Genomic DNA, 24,126 nt, shown 5'->3' with positions numbered 1-24,126 from the left:
CATCCTCCCAGGATCCACCCTATCAAATCCCCTCGGGATCTTATATGTTTCAATGAGATTCAATAAGATAAGGGGCGGCACGGTAGCACAGTGGTTAGCACTGCTGCTTCACAGCTCCAGGGTCCCGGGTTCGATTCCCGGTCCGGGTCACTGTCTGTGTGGAGTTTGCACATTCTCCTCGTGTCTGCGTGGGTTTCCTCCGGGTGCTCCGGTTTCCTCCCACAGTCCAAAGATGTGCGGGTTAGGTTGATTGGCCAGGTTAAAAATTGCCCCTTAGAGTCCTGAGATGCGTAGGTTAGCGGGATTAGCGGGTAAATATGTGGGGGTAGGGCCTGGATGGGATTGTGGTCGGTGCAGACTCGATGGGCCGAATGGCCTCCTTCTGCACTGTAGGGTTTCTATGATTCTATGAAGATCACCTCTCATTCTCCAATGGGTCAACCTTTCCTCATTGGATAAGGTTCTTCCCAGGAATCAGTCAAGTGAACCTTCTCTGAACTGCTTCCAATGCCATTGGATCGTTTTCCTGACCAGGAGACCAATTAACCATCACGGATGGAAACCCAGCTGGTTGGGCGTCTGCTCCCGGTGACAGTGACCAGACGCACGAGGACAGCAGCTAACAAGGTTCAGGGAGGAAAGTGATCGCTAGAAATCAAATCAAACTGGAGATAATGGTCACAACCACTCAGCAAGTGGAGGTTACGCAGCAACGCTCAGACACGAGAAGATTGTAACAGTTGGTTCTCCAAAGGAGATTGGAGGAGATTAAACTCACCCAAATACGGAATGCAAGGTGTGATTTTCAAGCGGTTGGTGTAATCTCGGAGTTGTTTGTAGTTATGGTCTTTAGACATCAGGATTTGCAGCTTTTCAAACACAACTTTGTCTTTCCGACTCAGCACCTGCAAGTAAAGAACAAACTTCCATCGCAATGTTCCTCTCCCGTGTCACCAAATTGCAGCACTTTGGGATCCTGGTGAACCATCGTTTAGGAAGAGCGCATTACACCCAGTGTCAACTCTGAGAAAGCAATCCTAAACAATCCCACTCGATCCCTACTGCCCTGTATCAATCCCAAACTAATCCCACTGCCCCACTCTCTCCCCATAGCCCTGTATCAATCCCAAACTAATCCCACTGCCCCGCTCTCTCCCCATAGCTCTGTATCAATCCCAAACTAATCCCACTGCCCCACTCTCTCCCCATAGCCCTGTATCAATCCCAAACTAATCCCACTGCCCCGCTCTCTCCCCATAGTCCTGTATCAATCCCAAACTAATCCCGCTGCCCCGCTCTCTCCCCATAGTCCTGTATCAATCCCAAACTAATCCCACTGCCCCGCTCTCTCCCCATAGCCCTGTATCAATCCCAAACTAATCCCACTGCCCCACTCTCTCCCCATAGCTCTGTATCAATCCCAAACTAATCCCGCTGCCCCACTCTCTCCCCATAGCCCTGTATCAATCCCAAACTAATCCCGCTGCCCCGCTCTCTCCCCATAGCCCTGTATCAATCCCAAACTAATCCCACTGCCCCGCGCTCTCCCCATAGCCCTGTATCAATCCCAAACTAATCCCGCTGCCCCGCTCTCTCCCCATAGCCCTGTATCAATCCCAAACTAATCCCACTGCCCCGCTCTCTCCCCATAGCCCTGTATCAATCCCAAACTAATCCCACTGCCCCGCTCTCTCCCCATAGCCCTGTATCAATCCCAAACTAATCCCACAGCCCCGCTTTCTCCCCATAGTCCAGTATCTATCCCCAAACTAATCCCACTGCCCTACTCTCTCCCCATAGCTCTGTATCAATCCCAAACTAATCCCGCTGCCCCGCTCTCTCCCCATAGCCCTGTATCAATCCCAAACTAATCCCACTGCCCCGCTCTCTCCCCATAGCCCTGTATCAATCCCAAACTAATCCCACTGCCCCGCTCTCTCCCCATAGCCCTGTATCAATCCCAAACTAATCCCACTGCCCCGCTCTCTCCCCATAGCCCTGTATCAATCCCAAACTAATCCCACAGCCCCGCTTTCTCCCCATAGTCCAGTATCTATCCCCAAACTAATCCCACTGCCCCACTCTCTCCCCATAGCCCTGTATCAATCCTCAAACTAATCCCAGTGCCCCACTCTCTCCCCATAGCCCTGTATCAATCCTCAAACTAATCCCGTTGCCCCGCTCTCTCCCCATAGCCCTGTAGCAATCCCAAACTAATCCCACTGCCCTACTCTTTCCCCATAGCCCTGTATCAATCCCAAACTAATCCCACTGCCCCGCTCTCTCCCCATAGCCCTGTATTAATCCTCAAACTAATCCCACTGCCCCGCTCTCTCCCCATAGCCCTGTATCAATCCCTAAACTAATCTCACTGTCTTACTCTCTTCCCATTGCCTTGTATCGATCGCAGACTCATAGAATCCATCAGTGCACAAGGAGGCCATTTGGCCCATCGAGTTTGCACCAACAATAATCGCACCCAAGTTCTATCCCCATTACTCCACATATTAACCTTGTCAATCCCCCTGACACTAAGGGGCAATTTCGAATCCACCTGACCTGCACATCTTTGGACTGTGGGAGGAAACCGGAGCATACCCACGCAGACACGGGGAGAACGTGCAGACTCCGCACAGACAGTGACCCAAGCCGGGAACCGAACCCGGATCCCTGGCGCTGTGAGGCAGCAGCGCTGACCACTGTGCCATCCCTAATCCCACTGCCCCACTCTCTCCCCACATCTCTGTATTAATCCCTAACTAAGTGTACAGCTCTGCAGTTTTCTGCCCGAGTGGTTGGAAATCTGAGAGAGAAGCTGAGTTGTTAGTAACAGTCTCCTTCCTGATGTCATCCTTCCCGAGGTCATTGCGACCGACACATTGTTCCTTTGGCTAAAGTTGATGAAAATCCACCAACAGGGATTTAGATTGGAAAAATATCTTCATAGCACAGAACAGTCTGGGTGAAACCCCCACACGTTTCACAAACATCGCACCTGTGGCCTTGCAGATTCTGAAAACACTAATATCTTGTTCAGGGAGGGGGGAACCCGACTGAATCAACGTAACTGAATCCTTACTGCTGGTATCCAGATTGTCCCACTAGAAAAACTCTCATTTTACTCATTCCATCCCTTCTGATAATTTCAATTCATTTCACTGGCGATGCACACGTTCAAACTCACGCTGTGATTCGCTGCTTGTCCACATCTTGTTTTAAAAATAACCTCATTCATAAACTTCCTCCTTCACCTTCGCAGACTGACTATCTCAGCTGGCAGCTCTCACCCTCTGCGACTGGATCCTGAACTTCCTAACCCACAGACCACAATCAGTAAGGATAGGCAACAACACCTCCTCCACAATCATCCTCAACACCTGGGGCCCCACGAGGCTGTGTTCTCAGCCCCCTACTATACTCCTTGTACATCTATGACTGTGCGGCCAAATTCCCCTCCAATTCGATTTTCAAGTTTGCTGACGACACCACCGTAGTGGGTCGGATCTCAAACAACGACGAGACAGAGTACAGGAATGAGATAGAGAATCTGGTGAACTGGTGCGACAACAATAATCTCTCCCTCAATGTCAACAAAACGAAGGAGATTGTCATCGACTTCAGGAAGCGTAAAGGAGAACATGCCCCTGTCTACATCAAAGGGGACGAAGTAGAAACGGTCGAGGGCTTCAAGTTTCTAGGTGTCCAGATCACCAATAACCTGTCCTGGTCTCCCCATGCCGACACTATAGTTAAAAATCCACCAACGCCTCTACTTTCTCAGGGGGCTAAGGAAATTTGGCATGTCAGCTATGACACTCACCAACTTTTACAGCTGCACCATAGAAAGCATTCTTTCTGGTTGTATCACAGCTTGGTATGGCTCCTGCTCTGCCCAAGACCGTAAGGAACTACAAAAGGTCGTGAATGTAGCCCAATCCATCACGCAAACCAGCCTCCCATCCATTGACTCTGTCTACACTTCCCACTGCCTCGGAAAAGCATAATCAAGGACCCCACGCACCCCGGACATTCTCTCTTCCACCTTCTTGCGTCAGGAAAAAGATATAAAAGTCTGAGATCACGGACCAACTGACTCAAGAACAGCTTCTTCTCTGCTGCCATCAGACTTTTGAATGGACCTACCTCGCATTCAGTTGATCTTTCTCTACACCCTGGCTATGACTGTAACACTACATTCTGCACTCTCTCCTTTCCTTCTCTATGAACGGAATGCTTTGTCTGTATAGCGCGCAAGAAACAATACTTTTCACTGTATGCTAATACATGTGACAATAATAAATCAAATCAGATCAGTCTGTTCGATACAGGAGCTTCCTAAGAAACAGAGAGTAATTCAGAAGTAGCTGGATTAGGGACCTTCACTTACCGCCCAGGTATGTGACAACCTGAAGACTGGTGTGCTCTGTAAAGCTGAAATCACTGCCATCAATCCATGAAGATTATGGACATTCTGAAGTTTCTGCAACAGATACAAACATGTTTGCTTTTCCCGATCTCCGAGTCCATACAGCCCGCGAAATACCAGAGAGTAAATGTTAGTTATTCTTCTATGAGGGTTATTGCTACCAAAAGCTTTCTAAAGTAGGTCACCATCTGCATCTGCACCATCACTGCACTCGGCACGGTGGCACAGTGGTTAGCACCGCTGCCTCACAGCGCCAGAGATCCGGGTTCGATTCCAGCCTCGGGTCACTGTGTGGCGTTTGCACGCTCTCCCCGTGTCTGCATGGGTTTCCTCCCACACTCCGAAGAGGTGCAGGGTTAGGTGGATTGACCATTCTAAATTGCCCCTTAGTGTTCCACGTTGTGTGGGTTAGGGGTTACGGAATCAGGTGGGTGGTGGTTAGATGCTGAGTTGGTGCAGACTCGATGGGCCGAATGGCACTGTAGGGATTCTATGCGCAGCAATATAGATAACCAAAAAAGAAAATCTCAGCGGGTCTGGCAGCATCTGTAAGGAGAGGAAACAGCTGACATTTCGAGTCCAGATGACCCTTTGTCAAAGCTACAAGGCTTAGAAAGTGGGAGATATTTATACTGCAGGGTGTAGGGTATTCTCTCTGTGGGCTGCCATTAGCAGCCTTTCCCCTGGTTTCTGTGGCTATGACTCATCTTTCATTCCCTCCCCCTACAAAGGGTCATCTGGACTTGAAACGTCAGCTCTTTTCTCTCCTTACAGATGCTGCCAGACCCGCTGAGATTTTCCAGCGTTTTCTCTTTTGGTTTCAGATTCCAGCATCCTCAGTAATTTGCTTTTATCCAGTTTATATATAGATATATGGATAACCGATGATCAGAATCATTCTTCAGCCCGAAATCTATTGTAAAGAGAGACTCACTTTTGCAATTTTGATGAAATGCCCCAGAACTTTGACTCGTATTTTGAGGGTCTGTTTGGTGAGAATCTCTTGGACAACCCAGAAACTGACCTGCAAAAGAGAAGCATTAATTTATTTTGCGGCAATCCTTAATCACACTGCAAGTTCTTTCCTCGAGCAGCGGTTTGGCCGGGAATGCTGTAAGGATTTAATTTTTCTCGTTGAAATTATTGGATTAAAGATTTAAGACATCTCCCCCCGCCCCATCACTTCACGATCAGGCGGCTGGACACAAGTTTAAGGTTCTATTCCTGCTCCTCTCTCTGGATTCATTTTCTCAGTTAAATACCGAGGGGCTGATCAAGGGGACCAATTATCGGAATCCCATTAGGGAGCAAGTAGGAGACCTGGAGCCAGGGGCACAGAGTCTGGGGGTTAGTGACAGTTAACTTTTGAACTTCTTTGGACAGTGGGTGGACATTAGACGGTGAAATAGCAGCGGGATGGTCTGTTGAAACTAGTATAATCGTTCATGGGGAGGCGATGGCCTAGTGGTATTATCACCAGGCTATTAATCCAGAAACTCAGCAAATGTTCTGGGGACCCGAGTTCGAATCCCGCCACGGCAGATGGTGGAATTTGAATTCAATAAAAAATATCTGGAATTAAGAATCTACTGATGACCATGAAACCATCGTTGCAAAAACCCATCTGGTTCATTAATGTCCTTTAGGAGAGGAAATCTGCCGTCCTTACCCGGTCTGGCCTACATGTGACTCCAGAGCCACAGCAATGTGGTTGACTCTATACTGCCCTCCAAGGACAAATAGGGATGGGCAATAAATGCTGGCCCAGCCAGCGACGCCCATGTCCCACAAATGGCTAAAAATAAATAAAAAGACCAAATCGTTTGTACATTTCAGTGTCTCTGCTGAATGACCTGACCATGTCAGGTTTTACATCCTACCTGGTTAAATCTCCGGGTAAAAGCTACCACATTGGGAGCCAAAGTCCGTTTCTCTTTCTTGTTCCAACTGCAACCAGATAACTCCTGTTTGGGGGAACAAAAAGGGAAGATTTGAGTCAACAGCCAATAAGAAGTGAAGAATTTTGGCCTTCCCGATTCCAATCCGGATTTCACCATCCCAACCAGTAATGAGGGAGTGCCGCACTGTCAGAGGGACAGTGCTGAGGGAGTGTCACACTGTCAGAGGGTCAGTGCTAAGGGAGCGCTGCACTGTCAGAGAGTCAGCACTGAGGGAGTGCCGCACTGTCAGAGGGACAGTGCTAAGGGAGCGCTGCACTGTCAGAGAGTCAGCACTGAGGGAGTGCCGCACTGTCAGAGGGTCAGTACTAAGGGAGTGCTGCACTGTCAGAGGGTCAGTACTGAGGGAGTGCCGCACTGTCAGAGGGTCAGTGCTGAGGGAGTGCCGCACTGTCAGAGGGTCAGTGCTGAGGGAATGCCGCACTGTCAGAGAGTCAGTACTGAGGGAGTGCCGCACTGTCAGAGGGTCAGTGCTGAGGGAGTGCCGCACATTCAGAGAATCAGTGCAGAGGGAGTGCCACACTGTCAGAGGGTCAGTACTGAGGGAGTGCTGCACTGTGAGAGGGTCAGTACTGAGGGAGTGCCGTACTGTCAGAGGGTCAGTACTGAAGGAGTGCCGCACTGTTAGAGGGTCAGTACTGACGGAGTGCCGCACTGTGAGAGGGTCAGTACTGAGGGAGTGCTGCACTGTCAGAGGGTCAGTGCTGAGGGAGTGCTGCACTGTCAGAGGGTCAGTGCTGAGTGAGTGCTGCACTGTCAGAGGGTCAGTACTGAGGGAGTGCTGCACTGTCAGGGGGTCAGTACTGAGGGAGTGCTGCACTGTCAGAGGGTCAGTACTGAGGAAGCGCAGCATTGTCAGAGGGGCCCTTCTTTTTAAGTTTATTTATTAGTGTCACAAGTAGGCTTGCATTAACACTGCAATGAAGCTACTGTGAAAATACCCTAGTCGCCACACTCCGGCGCCTGTTCGGGTTACACTGAGGGAGAATTTAGCACGGTTAATGCACCCTAACCAGCACGTCTTTCAGACTGTGGGAGGAAACTGGAGCACCCGGAGGAAACCAACGCAGACATGGGGGGAACGTGCAAACTCCGCACAGACAGTGACCCAAGCTGGGAATCGAACATGGGTCCCTGGCGCTGTGAGGCAGCAGTGTTAACCCACTGTGCCGCCCGTATGGTGGTGTTAAACCGAAGCTCTGTCCACCCTCTCGGCTGAAGATCCCACGTTACTATTTCGAAGAGGAGCAGGGACTCCCCGTTGCCTGGTCTCAGCACTGTTTGTGGGATCTTGCTGTGTTCAAGCTCCGAATTCACAGGAGCAACTACACGTCACCAGTCGGTGAGTGGGCTGTAAAATACTTGGAAATGTTCCGTGGCTTTAAAAGTCAGAGACATTTTGAAAAGTTGAACTCAATGTTTATTCAAAAGGAGTTGGCACACTGGAAGTTTATGATAGGGTGATAAGGAACAAGACACTAACAGATTGTTAAGTTTAGCCCTTCATTACAAGCCTATGGTGTGAGTTCAGTTCAGGCAGTAACACGCGTGTAACATGGTATAATGTACATGTTAACAATCGCTTCCTGTACATCGACACGTGACAACATTAATGTGGTTGTAATTGTCTAAAAACAATACAGACGGTGTCAAAGGTTGGATTTGATTATCAGAAGAATATCGTTTGGAGATTAAATTTAGAGACTGGATATTTCTAGGATTAAGAGTTTAAAAAAAATAGCCCAAAAGAAACAGTTTCTAACTCATTAAATCGAGCGGGGAAATAAAACATCTCAAATAAATTCCCAGATTGAAGACAGATGTTTTTCCAGCGTTCTGGATTTTAATTACAGAACTCCATTCTTTGGCAGTCCACATGTTGGCCATAAAATGATTTTATTAAAACATGAAATCAAGATTATTTGAATTTAGAGGGAAAGTGAGCGTGTGGGGGAGGGGCACAAAGGGACAGAGCAAATACCTTGTCCATAGTTTGGAGTTTTACTTCTCTTGTTCCCGTGTTGTGAATGATGGAAGGAGAATGTCCCTCCCTGTTGGAAGCCAGGCTCACAGACAGAGTGAACTTGATCAGATCAATCCAATCGCCAAAGAGCCACAGCTCAAATGACTGCCACGGGATTGGAGAAAACAGCAACCTGCCTTCAGATAGCGCCTTCAACAGAGTAAAGTATCTCAAAGTGCTTCCAAGGCGAGAGTTATAAAGCAAGATGAGACACACAGTGACATTAGGAGATATTAGGACAGGGGACCAGAAGCTTGGTCAAAGAGGTAGATTTTAAGGAGCATCTTTCAGGGAGAGAGAAAGAGAGAGAGAAAGAGACAGAGAGAGAGAGAGAACGAGAGAGAGAGAAAGAGAGAGAGAGAGAGAGAAAGAGAGAAGAAGAGAAAGAGAGAGAGAAAGAGAGGAGAAGAGAAAGAGAGAGAGAAAGAGAGGAGAAGAGAAAGAGAGATAAAAGTGGAAAGAGAGAGAGAAAGTGGGAATTCACAGCTTGGAGCAATGGGGTAGCAATTAAAATCAGGGTTACACAAGAGGCAGGATTAGAGGAACGCTGAGATCTCAGAGGGTTGCAGGAAGTTACAGAGACCGGTCTGGAGCAAGGCCTTGAAGGGATTGGAGCCTGGGGGAGGTGGTTGGGGAGTGAGAATTTTAAATTCTGACCATCAAGGTTAATCATGCAACTTAAAAACTCCAGTGACGGGCAAATGGATCGCGTTATGTAGCCTGCCTGGTTCAAACAAGCCCCACAGAAAATGACAAGCAGCAGTAACCAGCCAGAGGAGGTGGCAGAGGCTGAGCATTTGCCCAGAAGGAATATACCACATCAAAGTGGCCAATAAAAGAAAGCAACCTAACACGATCCACTGCCCAACATCTGGGAGCATCTGGCAACAATTTCTCAATCAATTTCTCGTCAGATGGGTTTCCTCCGGTTTCCTCCCACACTCCAGAGACATGTGGGTTTGGTGGATTGGCCATGCTAAATTGACCCGGAGTGTCAGGAGGATTAGAAGGGTAAATGGGGTTACGGGAATCGGGCCTGGGTGAGATTTTGGTGTATACAGACTCGATGGTCCCCCTTCTGTACTATAGGGATTCTATGATTCATACGGACCAAGTGCTGGAAAATGGGATTAGAATAGATAGGTGCGTGATGGCCAGTACAGACAGGATGGGCCAAAGGGCCTCGTTCTGTGCTGTGAGACTCCAGGACTCATCTCGCAACGATCGCCAGTTGCACCCCACCCGAGGTAGAATTGTGCAGGAAATGTGCTAAAGAATCTGGGTTACCCAAAATCCCGATCGGGGAGGGTTTCTGCTGTGGAGTGAAGCTTATCGCACAGACCCAACCGAGACACGGACTGAACAAGTTCAACACAAACTATCTAACTGTATCCAAAACTCCTGCTATTGGTGGCGAGATTCCGAGCTGCCTCCGTGTTCACTCATTTCCTTTATTATTGTGACTCAGCAACGTGGATTACAGAAACGCCAGGATTTCAAATATTAAAATCGCTCACGATACACTGCACCAGGGTCTAAGCTGCTGTTTCTGGGGGACCGCACCTTCATTTAAAATCAGCCCTCAGATCAGCGACGCCACAAAATTAATCGAATGAAACAAAATTGTTGTTTCTGAAGAGAAGGTAATGTTGGAAATGAGAGAAAGTTGTCGCCACTGTGAATATTTCAATGAGACAGCCAAGGGGCGTGCAACGTCTGAACACAGAAGATATCCAAAAATGTGCAGCTTAGGTGGATTGGCCATGGTAACTTGCCCCTTAGTGTCCAAAGGTGGGTAAGTTAGAACCATAGAACCATAGAAAATTACAGCTCAGAAACAGGCCTTTTGGCCCTTCTTGTCTGTGCCGAACCATTTTATGCCTAGTCCCACTGTTAGGGGGATTCGTGGGGTAAATGTGTGGGGTTACAGGGAAAGGGCGGGGGGAGTAGGCCTGGGCTAAGATGCTCTCTCGGAGAGTCAACGCAGACCCAATGGGCTGGCTGCAGGGATTCTCGGAGGCCACACTTAGATGTAGCAGTTATCCACTCACCAAGGTACAGGTACAGTAAGAAGTCTCACAACACCAGGTTAAAGTCCAACAGATTTATTTGGAATCACGAGTTTCGGAGCGCTGCTCCTTCCTCAGGTGAGTGGAGGGGTAGGTTTCACAAACATGGCATATATAGGTGAAGGAGCAGCGTTCCGAAAGCTCGTGATTCCAAATAAACCTGTTGGACTTTAACCTGGTGTTGCGAGACTTCTTACTGTGCCCACCCCAGTCCAACGCCAGCATCTCCACATCAAGATATCGGGAGCTCAGGTTACTATAGAAACATGCAAATATGTAATTGGACCAATCGTATCACCAATAGAGCGGCTCAAAGGCTGATGACGAACAAGGCCTCAAACATCAGGGTCACGACCTCAGACAATAACCCTTCACATCTGTCTCAAACGGTTCAGCATCCAATAGCAAACAGCTATCTAACCGCTGTGGTAATCTTCATTTACCTAATCTTTCCTCCCCATCACCTAAATGTTTTAAAACATTGTGGGAAAGTAAAATAGTTCAAAGTGATTCTCCCTTGAGAAAACAACCCATTAAACACATCACAGAACCACAGTAAGGAGTCTAACAACACCAGGTTAAAGTCCAACAGGTTTATTTGGTAGCACAAACCACTAGCTTTTGGAGCGCTCTTTGATGAAGGGGCAGCGCTCCGAAAGCTTGCGGCTTGTGCTACCAAATAAACCTGTTGGACTTTAACCTGGTGTTGTTAAACTTCTTACTGTGTTTACCCCAGTCCAACGCCGGCATCTCCACATCATCACAGAACCAGCCAGCCAACCCAGCAACTGACAGCAGCACACTGCCACAAGTTAAGTTTATTTATTAGTGTCACAAGTAGGCTTACATTAACACTGCAATGAAGTTACTGTGAAAATCCCCTCATCGCCACACTCCGGCGCCTGTTTGGGTTACACTGAGGGAGAGTTTAGCACGGCCAATGCACCCTAACCAGTACGTCTTTCAGACTGTGGGAGGAAACTGGAGCACCCGGAGGAAACCCACGCAGACACGGGGAGAACGTGCAAACTCTGCACAGACAGTGTCCCAAGCCGGGAATCGAACCCGGGTCCCTGGCACTGTGGGGCAGCGGTGCTAACCACTGTGCCACCGTGTCGCCCACAAGTAGAAGCCCCAGTGGCAGGTTAGTGAGGTTGAGCTGGGTCATCTCACCCGGGGAGGTTGTGGATCGGAGGGGTCAGTGCTTGAATAACAATGAGGGGGTGGGTTAGCAGCGCAAAGTCCATCCGGCAGCCCCACTCCCACAAGTTACCCAACACAATGTGTAACCTCCTCACCTCCGAACGCCATAGCATCCACCCTCCCACCCCCTCGCTCAGCCCCTCCCACCCCATCGCCCAACCCCTCCCGCCCCCTGGCCCGGGCCCCTCCCACCCCCTGGCCCCGGCCCCTCCCACCCCCTGGCCCCGGCCCCTCCCACCCCCTTGCCCTGGCCCTGTCTCAACCCCTGGCCCCTCTGACCCCCTGCCACCACCCTCGCCCACCCCCCCTGGCCCTGCCCCCTCCCGCCCCCTGGCTCCGGCCCCTCCTGCCCCCTGGACCCGGCCCCCTCCTGCCCCCTGGACCCGGCCCCCTCCTGCCCCCTGGACCCGGCCCCCTCCCGCCCACAGCCCCCTCCCGCCCACAGCCCCCTCCCGCCCCCTGGACCCGGCCCCCTCCCGCCCACAGCCCCCTCCCACCCCCCGGCCCCGGCCCCTCCCACCCCCTGGCCCCGGCCCCTCCCGCCCCCTGGACCCGGCCCCCTGGACCCGGCCCCCTCCCGCCCACAGCCCCCTCCCGCCCCCTGGACCCGGCCCCCTCCCGCCCACAGCCCCCTCCCACCCCCCGGCCCCGGCCCCTCCCACCCCCTGGCCCCGGCCCCGGCCCCGGCCCCTCCCACCCCCTGGCCCCGGCCCCTCCCACCCCCTGGCCCCGGCCCCTCCCACCCCCTGGCCCAGGCCCCTCCCACCCCCTCGCCCTGGCCCTGTCTCAACCCCTGGCCCCTCTGACCCCCTGCCACCACCCTCGCCCACCCCCCCTGGCCCTGCCCCCTCCCACCCCCTGGACCCGGCCCCTTCCCGCCCCCTGGACCCGGCCCCCTCCCGCCCCCTGGACCCGGCCCCCTCCCGCCCCCAGCCCCCTCCCGCTCCCTGGACCCGGCCCCCTCCCATCCCCTTCCCCCAGCCCCTCCCCCTCTTACCTCTGGTTGGATGGCTCTGAAGACAGGGAGATCGAGTTGGGTGATTTGAGTCTGAAACGAAGCGGAATATTCGGGATGAGTGACAGGGAGCGGAGTGCGGAATGTCGGCAGAATCCCCTCACTGACGTACAGGCAAAAAGGCAACCAGCAGATATATAACCGTCCCTGCTGCCTGCTCCCAATCAAACAGCAACCTCCGCTCACCCTCCTCACCCTCCTCCTCGAGAGCGCTTTCCTTCACCTTGCCTTCATCTCTCCTCCCACTCCCTGCTCCGGGGTATCTGATTGAATGGAAACTAAACGCTGGAAACCACTCGGGGAAGATGGCAAGGGTGGGGAGAAGAGTAAACGCTTTAGCTCAATGGCCTTACAGTCGCTCCGAGGATTTCCAGCACCTTCTGTTTCGGTTGCAGAGTAGCAGCAGCCTCAGTACGATGCTTTACTCTCTCAGGTTTAAGGTGTTTGACTAAAGAACGAGGGGAGACCCCAAAAGACAAACCCCTTCTTCTCACCCAACTAGAACCAGAGAGCACAACCTCAGGCTAAAGGGACGATCCTTTAAAACAGATGAGGAGGAATTTCTTCAGCCAGAGAGCGGTGAATCTGTGGAACTCTTTGCCGCAGAAGGCTGTGGAGGCCGGGTCTTTGAGTGTCTTCAAGACAGAGATAGATAGGTTCTTGATTAATAAGGGGGTCAGGGGTTATGGGGAAAAGGCAGGAGAATGGGGATGAGAAAAATATCAGCCATGATTGAATGGCGGGGCAGATTCGATGGGCCGAGTGGCCTCATTCTGCTCCTATGCCTTATGATCTAACGAGTGTTTAGGATTTGGAATGCTGATAGACCGATCGCAAAAGATACAGTATCACCTTATCTAAAGGAAATTGGATAAATATTTCATAGAATCACAGAATCCCTACAGTGCAGAAGGAGGCCATTCGGCTCATTGAATCTACGCTGACTCTCTGACCGATTATTTTACCCAGGCCCTCACCCCCACCCTATCCCCAAAACCCCACACACTTACCATGGTCAATCCCACCTAACCTACACATCTGGGGACACTAAGGGACAATTTATCAAGGTCAATGCACCCTAATCAGCACGTCTTTCGGACTGTGGGAGGAAACCGGAGCACCCGGAGGAAACCCACGCAGACACGGAGAGAATGTGCAAACTCCACACGGACAGTGACCCAAAGCCTGGAATCGAACCCGGGTCCCTGGCGCTGTGAGGCAGCAGTGCCAACCACTGCGGCCCAGGAGGAGAGAAAGGGCCAGTGTGGACCCAATGAGCCTCCTTCAGTGCTATAACTGTTGTATGTGATGCCAAGCAGGTATTTTGCAAAGTTAGAAACACTCGGTGAGAGATGCAGAGCAGCAGGGCGGCACGGTAGCACAGTGGTTAGCACTGCTGCTTCACAGCTCCAGGGACCCGGGTTCGATTCCCGGCTCGGGTCACTGTCTGTCTGGAGTTTGCACATTCTCTTCGTGTCTGCGTGGGTTTCCTCCGGGTGCTCCGGTTTCCTCCCACAGTCCAAAGGTGTGCGGGTTAGGTTGATTGGCCATGCTAAAAATTGCCCTTAGTGTCCTGGGATGCGTAGGTTAGAGGGATTAGTGGGTAAATATGTAGGGATATGGGGGTAGGGTCTGGGTGAGATTGTGGTCGGTGCAGACTCGATGGGTGAGCTAAGATTCTAAGCTCACACAACCACAGCGATGGAGAAATTATATCTGTCGGAACAACCACGCTGACTTTTGCTGCAAGCTGTGGTGACACCTGTCACCCTGAACAGAGCGAAACGCTTCAACACGTCTTTCAGACTGTGGGAGGATTTCCGAAAAAACGCATTCTGGCAAACTAATGACCTTTCTTTCTGCAGACACGGGCAGTCACTGCAGATGGTAAACACATCATGTGGTGACAGAATAGTCAGGACTGTGAAACCAGAGAAACACAGACACCAGAGAAAGGATATACTGGCACTGGAGGGGGTGCAGAGGAGGTTCACTAGGTTGATTCCGCAGTTGAGAGGGTTGGCTTATGAGGAGAGACTGAGTAGACTGGGGCTATACTCATTGGAATTCAGAAGAATGAAGGGGGGGATCTTATAGAAACATGTAAGATTATAGAGGGAATAGATAAGATAGAAGCAGGGAGGTTGTTTCCACTGGCGGGGGAACTAGAACTAGGAGGCATAGCCTCAAAATAAGGGGAAGCAGATTTAGGACTGAGTTGAGGAGGAACTTCTTCACCCAAAGGGTTGTGAATCTGTGGAATTCCCAGCCCAGTGAAGCAGTTGAGGCTACCTCATTGAATGGTTTTAAGGCAAGGATAGGTAATGTTTTGAACAGTAAAGGAATTAAGGGTTATGGTGAGCGGGCGGGTAAGTAGAGCCGAGTCCACAACAAGATCAGCCATGATCTTATTGAATGGCGGAGCAGGCTCGAGGGGCCAGATGGCCCACTCCTGCTCCTAGTTCTTATGTTTATCTCACCCATTGAGAGAGTGCCTCATTAACCGTACCCCCAGAACAAGCGAAACTGAATCAGTAACGGACGTCAAGTTAAACCGCTGACCCCGGCTGACATGTCAGCGCAGTACTGATGGACAGCTGCACGGTCCGAGGTGTGGTCCTAAGATGAGACATTAAATGGGTTTCCTCCGGGTGCTCCGGTTTCCTCCCACAGTCTGAAAGACGTGCTGGTTAGGGTGCATTGGCCGTGCTAAATTCTCCCTCAGTGTTACCCGAACAGGCGCCAGAGTGTGGCGACTAGGGGATTTTCACAGTAACTTCATTGCAGTGTTAATGGAGCCTATTTGTGACTGATAAATAAACTTTAACTTTTAAACCACGGCCCTATCTGTCCCTCAGATGGATGTTAAAGATCCCAAGGCCCTATTTTTAACAGTTATCATAGAATCCCTACAGTGTACAAGGAGACCATTCAGCCCATCGAGTCTGCACCGACCACAATCCCACCCAGGCCCTATCCCTGTAACTCCACATATTTACCCTGCTAATCCCCCTGACACAAGGATCAATTTATCCTGGCCAATCAACCTAACCTGCACATCTTCGGAGTGTAGGAGGAAACCGGAGCACCCGGAGGAAACCCACGCAGACACGGGGAGAACGTGCAGACTCCGCACAGACAGTGATCCGAGGCCGGAATTGAACCATAAGATATAGGAGCAGAATTAGGCCACTCGGCCCATCGAGTCTGCTCCGCCATTCAATCATGGCTGATATTTTTCTCATCCCCATTCTCCTGCCTTCTCCCCATAACCCCTGACCCCCTTATTAGTCAAGAACCTATCTATCTCTGTCTTAAAGACACTCAATGACCCGGCCTCCACAGCCTTCTGCGGCAAAGAGTTCCACAGATTCACCACTGTTCAGACACGGATACAAGACTCACAGTCACTGTCATTCCGCTCCTGCTCGCTATCTTTCACTCACCGCAAACTGTTCTGGAGTCACCATCAGAACATCAAACACAACAGCGTCAAAACTCTTGCTGAGGGCACAGGCTGCTTTCTCTGCCACAGGCCAGCTCCCCTGGAAGAGGCAAGATCTTAGGTCAAAATCAGACACAAATCCATCAGCAGATACAGCTGGTCCATAACTCTGATCACTAACACTGACAGAGTGTCCAGCACGGTTCACTCACACACCCATGCCAGCTAAACTTTATTCAAATTCTCAGAATTGTTTTTTCTGAAGATGGTCATTGTTTTGGGATGTCATAGAGCCAATTGTGCACAGCAAGATCCCACATTCACAATGTGGGAAGGATCAGACGGCTGGAGGGATTGTTAGCCAGGGCAGTGGAAAAGGACATGTCTTTAGCTCAAGACCAAACACCCTCGGACACACCAACCTCCTGTCCATTGACTCTGTCTACACTTCCCGCTGCCTCGGCAAAGCAGCCATCATAATTAAGGACCCCACGCACCCCGGACATTCTCTCTTCCACCTTCTTCCGTCGGGAAAGAGATACAAAAGCCTGTGGTCACGTACCAACCGACTCAAGAACAGCTTCTTCCCTGCTGCCATCAGACTTTTGAATGGACCTACCTTATATTAAGTTGATCTTTCTCTACACCCTAGCTATGACTGTAACACTACATTCTGCACCCTCTCCTTTCCTTCTCTATGAACGGTATGCTTTGTCTGTTTAGCGTGCAAGAAACAATACTTTTCACTGCATGTTAATACATGTGACAATAATAAATCAAATCAAATATCAAACTCTGCCTCATCCAAGCCTCTGGCACTAAAGGAATCCCAGTCTATGTTGGGGAAGTTAAAAATCGCCCATCACAACATCCCTGCTGTTTTTACATCTTCTCATAATCTGCTGACGTATCAGTTCCTCCACTTCACGCTGGCTGTTGGGAGGTCTGTAGTACAACCCCAACAGTGTGACTGCACCGCTCCTGTTCCTGAGTTCTACCCATATGGCCTCACTGCAAGATCCCACCGAGGTGTCCTCGCTCTGTACAGCTGTGACATTCTCCCTAATCAGTAAAGCAACACCCCCACCTCTTTTGTCACCCTCTCTATCTCGCCTGAAGCATCTAAATCCTGGGATGCTAAGCTGCCAGTCCTGCCCTTCTTTCACCCAAGTCCCATAATTGCCGCAACATCATAATTCCACGTAGCAATCCAAGCTTTAAATTCATCTGCCTTACCTGTCATACTCACTGCGTTAAAGCAAACACGTATCAGACCATCTGTCCTGTCATGTTTTGTACACTCTCCCTGTGTTTTATTTCCCTGAGCCTTACTGGACCCATTCACTGAGCTCTCATAAGAACATAAGAACATAAGAAATAGGAGCAGGAGTAGGCCATCTAGCCCCTCGAGCCTGCCCCGCCATTCAATAAGATCATGGCTGATCTGACATGGATCAGTACCACTTACCCGCCTGATCCCCATAACCCTTAATTCCCTTACCGATCAGGAATCCATCCATCCGCGCTTTAAACATATTCAGCGAGGTAGCCTCCACCACCTCAGTGGGCAGAGAATTCCAGAGATTCACCACCCTCTGGGAGAAGAAGTTCCTCCTCAACTCTGTCTTAAACCGACCCCCCTTTATTTTGAGGCTGTGTCCTCTAGTTTTAACTTCCTTACTAAGTGGAAAGAATCTCTCCGCCTCCACCCTATCCAGCCCCCGCATTATCTTATAAGTCTCCATAAGATCCCCCCTCATCCTTCTAAACTCCAACGAGTACAAACCCAATCTCCTCAGCCTCTCCTCATAATCCAAACCCCTCATCTCCGGTATCAACCTGGTGAACCTTCTCTGCACTCCCTCCAATGCCAATATATCCTTCCTCATATAAGGGGACCAATACTGCACACAGTATTCCAGCTGCGGCCTCACCAATGCCCTGTACAGGTGCATCAAGACATCCCTGCTTTTATATTCTATCCCCCTCGCAATATAGGCCAACATCCCATTTGCCTTCTTGATCACCTGTTGTACCTGCAGACTGGGCTTTTGCGTCTCATGCACAAGGACCCCCAGGTCCCTTTGCACGGTAGCATGTTTTAATTTGTTTCCATTGAGATAGTAATCCCATTTGTTATTATTTCCTCCAAAGTGTATAACCTCGCATTTCTCAACGTTATACTCCATTTGCCATATCCTCGCCCACTCACTCAGCCTGTCCAAATCTCTCTGCAGATCTTCTCCGTCCTCCACACGATTCACTTTTCCACTTATCTTTGTGTCGTCTGCAAACTTCGTTACCCTACACTCCGTCCCCTCCTCCAGATCATCTATATAAATGGTAAACAGTTGCGGCCCAAGTACCGATCCCTGCGGCACGCCACTAGTTACCTTCCTCCAACTGGAAAAACACCCATTTATTCCGACTCTTTGCTTCCTGTCGGATAGCCAGTCCCCAATCCACTTTAACACACTACCCCCAACTCCATGTGCCCTACCCCCTCTCCACAGTCTCTGTACTCTGTACTGTGGCCCTTTGGATTTTTGTCTTTGGTTTCTCTGCCTTCCACTTTTCCCCTTGCTGCCTTTTGTTCCTGTCCCCACTTTACTTCCCTCTGACTTCCTGCATCAGTTCCCATCCCCCTGCCACACTAGGAGAAAGATAAGTGGCAGTCAGTGTAGAGGGGGCATGAGGAGGATCTTTCTCACGCAGAGGGTGGTGGGTGTCTGGAATTCGCTGCCTGAGTTGGCGGTGGAGTCGGAGACCCTAAACTCTTTTAAAAAGTACCTGGATAGGCACCTTCAGTGCTGCTACTGGGCTATGGGCTGGGCGTCCTCAGGCTGGCTTAGACAAGATGGGCTGAATGGCCTCCTCCTTCTGTGCTGTGACTTTTCCGTGGTCCTATGAGACCCCAGCAATGGCTTTTTAAATTTCTAACACAACCTCTTTAATGGAAGATCACTGTACTTTAAAGGTGAACATTGTAAAGCTGTGCTCTGTCGCCTCCTAGTGCCCAATATTCTAATTTGCACTGAATTAGCCACAATGACGAATTGTACCTATCGAGTGCCAAGCTCTCAATCCACCCCTCTCAGCACCCTTTCCCGAAAGTCAGCTTTTAACTCCAAGTGTTGATTAGGTGAGGTGATGGCCTAGTGGTCTTATTGCTAGATTATTAATCCAGAAACTCAGCTAATGTTCTGGGGGCCTGGGTTCGAATCCCGCCACGGCAGATGGTGGAATTTAAATTCAATTTTAAAAAAAATCTGGAATTAAGAATCTACTGATGACCATGAAGCCATTGTCGATTGTCGGAAAAACCCATCTGGTTCACTAATGTCCCTTTAGGGAAGGAAATCTGCCGTCCTTACCCGGTCTGGCCTACATCCAGCCTCCCATCCATTGGCTCTGTCTACACTTCCCGCTGCCTCGGCAAAGCAGCCAGCATAATTAAGGACCCCACGCACCCCGGACATTCTCTCTTCCACCTTCTTCCGTCAGGAAAAAGATACAAAAGTCTGAGGTCACGTACCGACCGACTCAAGAACAGCTTCTTCCCTGCTGCCGTCAGACTTTTGAATGGACCTACCTCGCATTAAGTTGATCTTTCTCTACACCCCAGCTATGACTGTAACAATACATTCTGCACCCTCTCGTTTCCTTCTCTATGAATGGTATGCTTTGTCTGTATAGCGCGCAAGAAACTATACTTTTCACTGTATACTCATACATGTGACAATAATAAATCAAATCAAATCAAATCAAAACATGTGACTCCAGAGCCACAGCAATGTGGGTGACTCTCAATTGCCCTCCAAGGGCAACTAGGGATGGGCAATAAATGCTGGCCCAGCCAGCGACGCCCATGTCCCACAAATGAATAAAAAAAAGAAAAACTTACCAGAATTAACATTAGGAGGTTAAAATGAACATCAAATGTAAAGGTTTTAGTGCCAGTAACTGTTTAAGAACTCCATCCTCCAACATTAATTTACAGTAAAACGGGGATATTGTAATATCTGAACCTTTGACCACAATTAATTTCCTTTCAGAAGGATAGAAGGAGTGTGAAGAGTGTGCTCGGAACAAGAGGGTTTAAACTCCTAACAAGGAAACATGAGGAGACGCCGCACTCTAAGCTCTTACTGTCACCCTCAGAAACACGGACAAGAAATCATAGAAATCATAGAATCCCTACAGTGCAGAAAGAGGCCATTCGGCCCATCGAGTCTGCACCGACCACAATCCCACCCAGGCCCTACCCCCATTTCCCTACATATTTTACCTGCTAATCCCTCTAATCTACGCATCCCAGGACACTAAGGGGCAATTTTAACATGGCCAATCAACCTAACCTGCACATCTTTGGACTGTGGGAGGAAACCGGAGCACCCGGAGGAAACCCACGCAGACACGAGGAGAATGTGCAAACTCCACACAGACAGTGACCCGAGCCGGGATTCGAACCCAGGTCCCTGGAGCTGTGAAGCAGCAGTGCTAACCACTGCGCTACCGTGCCGCCCCACTACAACTACAACTGGAAGGAGATAGAAACCTTGGAAATGTGGATGCTCAGAATTAGCTTTAGATTCCATTCGCGGACCATAAACTAAGAGATGTTAAAATCACAAGAGGAAGAAATAACAGGTGATATCCAGGAAGGAAAATGTCACCATATCGACCATTTGATCAGAGTTGAAAAGCTGCAGAGGTCTCAGCTGGGAGGGGAAATGGCTATAAAGTGGGAGAGGGGAATGTGCGACGGGACCTGGGTGTCCTTGTGCATCAGTCGCTGAAGGTCAGCATGCAGGTGCAGCAGGCAGTAACAAAAGCAAATGGTATGTTGGCCTTCATAGCGAGAGGATTAGATGCACAGATGTTATTCAGAGCCTTGGTGAGGCCACACCTGGAGTATTGTGTGCAGCTTTGGTCTCCTTATCTGAGGAAGGATGTCCTTGCTGTAGAGGGAGTGCAGCGAAGGTTTACCAGGCTGACGCCTGGGATGGCAGGAGTGACGTATAAGTTTAGAAGAATGGAGGGGGGGGGATCTCATAGAAACTTACAAAATTCTAACAAGATTAGACAGGGTAGATTCAGAAAGAATGTTCCCGATGGTGGGGGGAGTCCAGAACTAGGGGTCATAGTTTAAGGATACGGGATAAATCTTTTAGACCCGAGGTGAGGAGAAATTTCTTCACCCAGAGGGTGGTGAATGCGTGGAATTCACTCCCACAGGAAGTAGTTGAGACCAAAACATTGTATATTTTTGAGAAGGAATTAGATATAGCTCTTGGGGCTAAAGGAATCCAAGGATATTGGGGGGGTGGGGGAGAGAGAGAGAGAGAGAGGCAGGAACAGGTTACAGAGTTGGATGATCAGCCATGATCATAATGAATGGGGCAGCAGGTTCGAAGGGCTGAATGGCCTCCTCCTGCTCCCAGTTTCTATGTAAAGTGGGGGAACAGGAGGAGAGTAGACCTATCGGTGTTGTTAGATGACATATGTCACTGAGTGGTTGTAGATGAGCTACAGTGGATGCGTGAGCAACGTACAGGTCAGATGAACGTGACTCACCACGAGGACACATCTCCTGGTAGCAGCAGCAGAGATTAATATTAAAACTGTGATAACTTTATATTCTGCTTTCGGCAAGATCAAGTTTAACCTTTAATCTGAAGAAGCATATTCCAAATAGCCCATAAAGCAAGATATCAGCTGGACTGATCAACACAGAGACAAGAGCAATACTGACTGCAGCCAGGGATGGGATCCTTACCTCGGGGCTCATTATGGGAAAGATAAATTACAGTAAGAAGTCTCACAACACCAGGTTAAAGTCCAACAGGTTTATTTGGTAGCAAATACCATAAGCTTTCAGAGCGCTGCCCCTTCGTCAGATCCGTGACGACTTCTTACTGTGCTTACCCCAGTCCAACGCCGGCATCTCCACATCAAAGATAAATTAGCCAGGGATCCAATAATCCCAGTTCCAAAGTCAAAGAGCCAACAAGATGAAGCTTCTGCGAAGCCCCCCATAGCTCAACAGCTGTCAACACAATGGACAGTCGCTCAGGGAAGGCATTGGGGACCATTTCCCTCTTCTCCCAGTTTATACCTGACTTGGTTGGAATCTCAGAGTGATGACAGAGGGAGCGACCATTGCCTCTCCTGTCTTTGCCTCTAGTCCTTTTCCAGTCCAAATGACAGACAACACCCCACTATCCGATTCCTTCCCGCTGCCTCCACAAAGCAGCAAGATAGTGAATGAGAGCTCAGCGCAAGGAATCCCAAATGAACTGAACCGTGGTCACAAACCGGCCACCTCGGGGCTTTCTCACATCCCAGAGGGCAGGGGGCAGGCTGCACCATCAAGGCTGGGCAGCAGGTGGTGAGGGAGAGAAGCTGGCAACTGCCCCATCTGGGTTGGGAATACCCTTCGCCTCATTGCTGTCTTCAAGGCCCGTCCCAGGACACGAGTAACCAACAATTAGCGCGGTAACAAATCGCCTTCCAGGGGGGGAGACAACATCAAAGTCTAACTTTCTTTCAGGTGGTCAAAAGTCCCATGACCACCGGAGGGGACTGTTTCTCCTGGTTAATACTCTCCCTCACATCCCAAACAGAAATATAAATGACCACAACCACTGGTGTTTGTGGGATCTTGCTGTGTGCAAAGTGACTGCCCAACAAAGTGACTGCCCAACATTACAACAATGAAGATCACAGAATCTTACAGTGCAGAATCTTTGAGACATTATAAAGAACAAAGAACAGTACAGCACAGGAACAGGCCCTTCGGCCCTCCAAGCCCGTGCTGATCACGATGCCCTAACTAAACTAAAATAAAAAACCTTCTGCCCTTACTCGGTCCGTACCCCTCTATTCCCTCCCTATTCGTGACCCCATCCACCACCTCCTCTGGCAGAGCGTTCCAGAGGTCGGAGAAGGAGCAGGTTAAATAAATCTTCCCTTGCAACTCCCAGCAAAGCCAAAGTGGGGCGGCAGATCGGAACTGTGTTTAACCAAATCCAGATTATTCCACGGTCAGTCTAAAATTATTTTACCGGAAACAAAGCCCTCTCGATCCAGTAATTAGCAACCTTACCTCGAGTTCAGGATCTGACTCTCTGTCACTCTGTACATCTCCGGTCATTTCCATAGCAACGACCAGTAACTCTTCAACTTGCTGCCACTCAGACTCATTAACGGATCAAACTCTGTAAAACATTAAATGGATTTAGTGAGTTCCAGGTCTTGTGGTTCAATAACAATAGATTTATGCTCAAATAAGTAAGTTGCAGACAGGATAAATGAGGTGGAGATGCCGGCGTTGGACTGGGGTGGGCACAGTAAGAAGTCTCCAGGTTAAAGTCCAACAGGTTTATTTACAATCATGAGCTTTTGGAGCGGCGCTCCTTCATCAGGTGAGTGCAGCCCCATTCAGCTGAGGAAGGAGCAGCACTCCGAAAGCTGTACCTTGAAGGAAGACAAAGAGGTGGATTGGAGAGACCAGAGGGAGGGAATACCAGACCTCAGGGCTGAGGCAGCTGAAGGAACAGCTACCTATGGAGTCCAGAGAGCTGGGAAGATTGTGTAAGGCTGGAGAGAGAGAAGGTTACAGGGATGGGAGAGAAGGTTACGGGGGTAGGGGAGAAGGTTACTGGGGCGGAGAAGGTTACTGGGGGGAGAAGGTTACGGGGATAGGGGAGAAGGTTACTGGGGCGGAGAAGGTTACTGGGGGGAGAAGGTTACGGGGATAGGGGAGAAGGTTACTGGGGCGGAGAAGGTTACTGGGATGGGGGGAAAGGGTTACGGGGATGGGGGGAAAGGGTTACGGGGATGGGGGGAAAGGGTTACGGGGATGGGGGGGAAAGGGTTACGGGGATGGGGGGAAAGGGTTACGGGGATGGGGGGAAAGGGTTACGGGGATGGGGGGAAAGGGTTACGGGGATGGGGGGAAAGGGTTACGGGGATGGGGGGAAAG

General features: G+C 50.0%; 1 protein-coding gene across 1 annotated transcript; it reads right to left on the bottom strand.

Moving 5' to 3' along the window:
* Nucleotides 1-542: 542 nt before the first annotated feature.
* LOC144507625 (ras-specific guanine nucleotide-releasing factor RalGPS1-like) lies at nucleotides 543-23,301 on the bottom strand. The gene is made up of 8 exons (XM_078234780.1): nucleotides 23,248-23,301; nucleotides 16,141-16,239; nucleotides 12,677-12,727; nucleotides 6,307-6,390; nucleotides 5,361-5,450; nucleotides 4,388-4,480; nucleotides 779-905; nucleotides 543-619 (listed from the first exon to the last, which is right to left on the bottom strand). Exons 1-8 carry the CDS (start codon nucleotides 23,299-23,301, stop codon nucleotides 543-545), a joined length of 675 nt encoding a protein of 224 aa, XP_078090906.1.
* Nucleotides 23,302-24,126: the final 825 nt, after the last annotated feature.

This window comes from Mustelus asterias, chromosome 19 (assembly GCF_964213995.1).
Source record: "Mustelus asterias chromosome 19, sMusAst1.hap1.1, whole genome shotgun sequence".
Taxonomy (NCBI): domain Eukaryota; kingdom Metazoa; phylum Chordata; class Chondrichthyes; order Carcharhiniformes; family Triakidae; genus Mustelus; species Mustelus asterias.
The sequence above is the reverse complement of the archived record's forward strand: the minus strand, read 5'-3'. Positions and strand labels throughout refer to the sequence as shown.

Bases quoted from the DNA above. Each gene is read 5' to 3' on its own strand.
- LOC144507625 (XM_078234780.1), bottom strand. From the start codon at position 23,301: ATGGAAATGACCGGAGATGTACAGAGTGACAGAGAGTCAGATCCTGAA. The intron at 6,391-12,676 runs GTAAGAGGGGGA...TCCCCCAAACAG, and splicing joins TCAGAGCCATCCAACCAGAG to GAGTTATCTGGTTGCAGTTG. The intron at 4,481-5,360 runs GTGAGTCTCTCT...TATCTGTTGCAG, and splicing joins ATTTCATCAAAATTGCAAAA to AAACTTCAGAATGTCCATAA.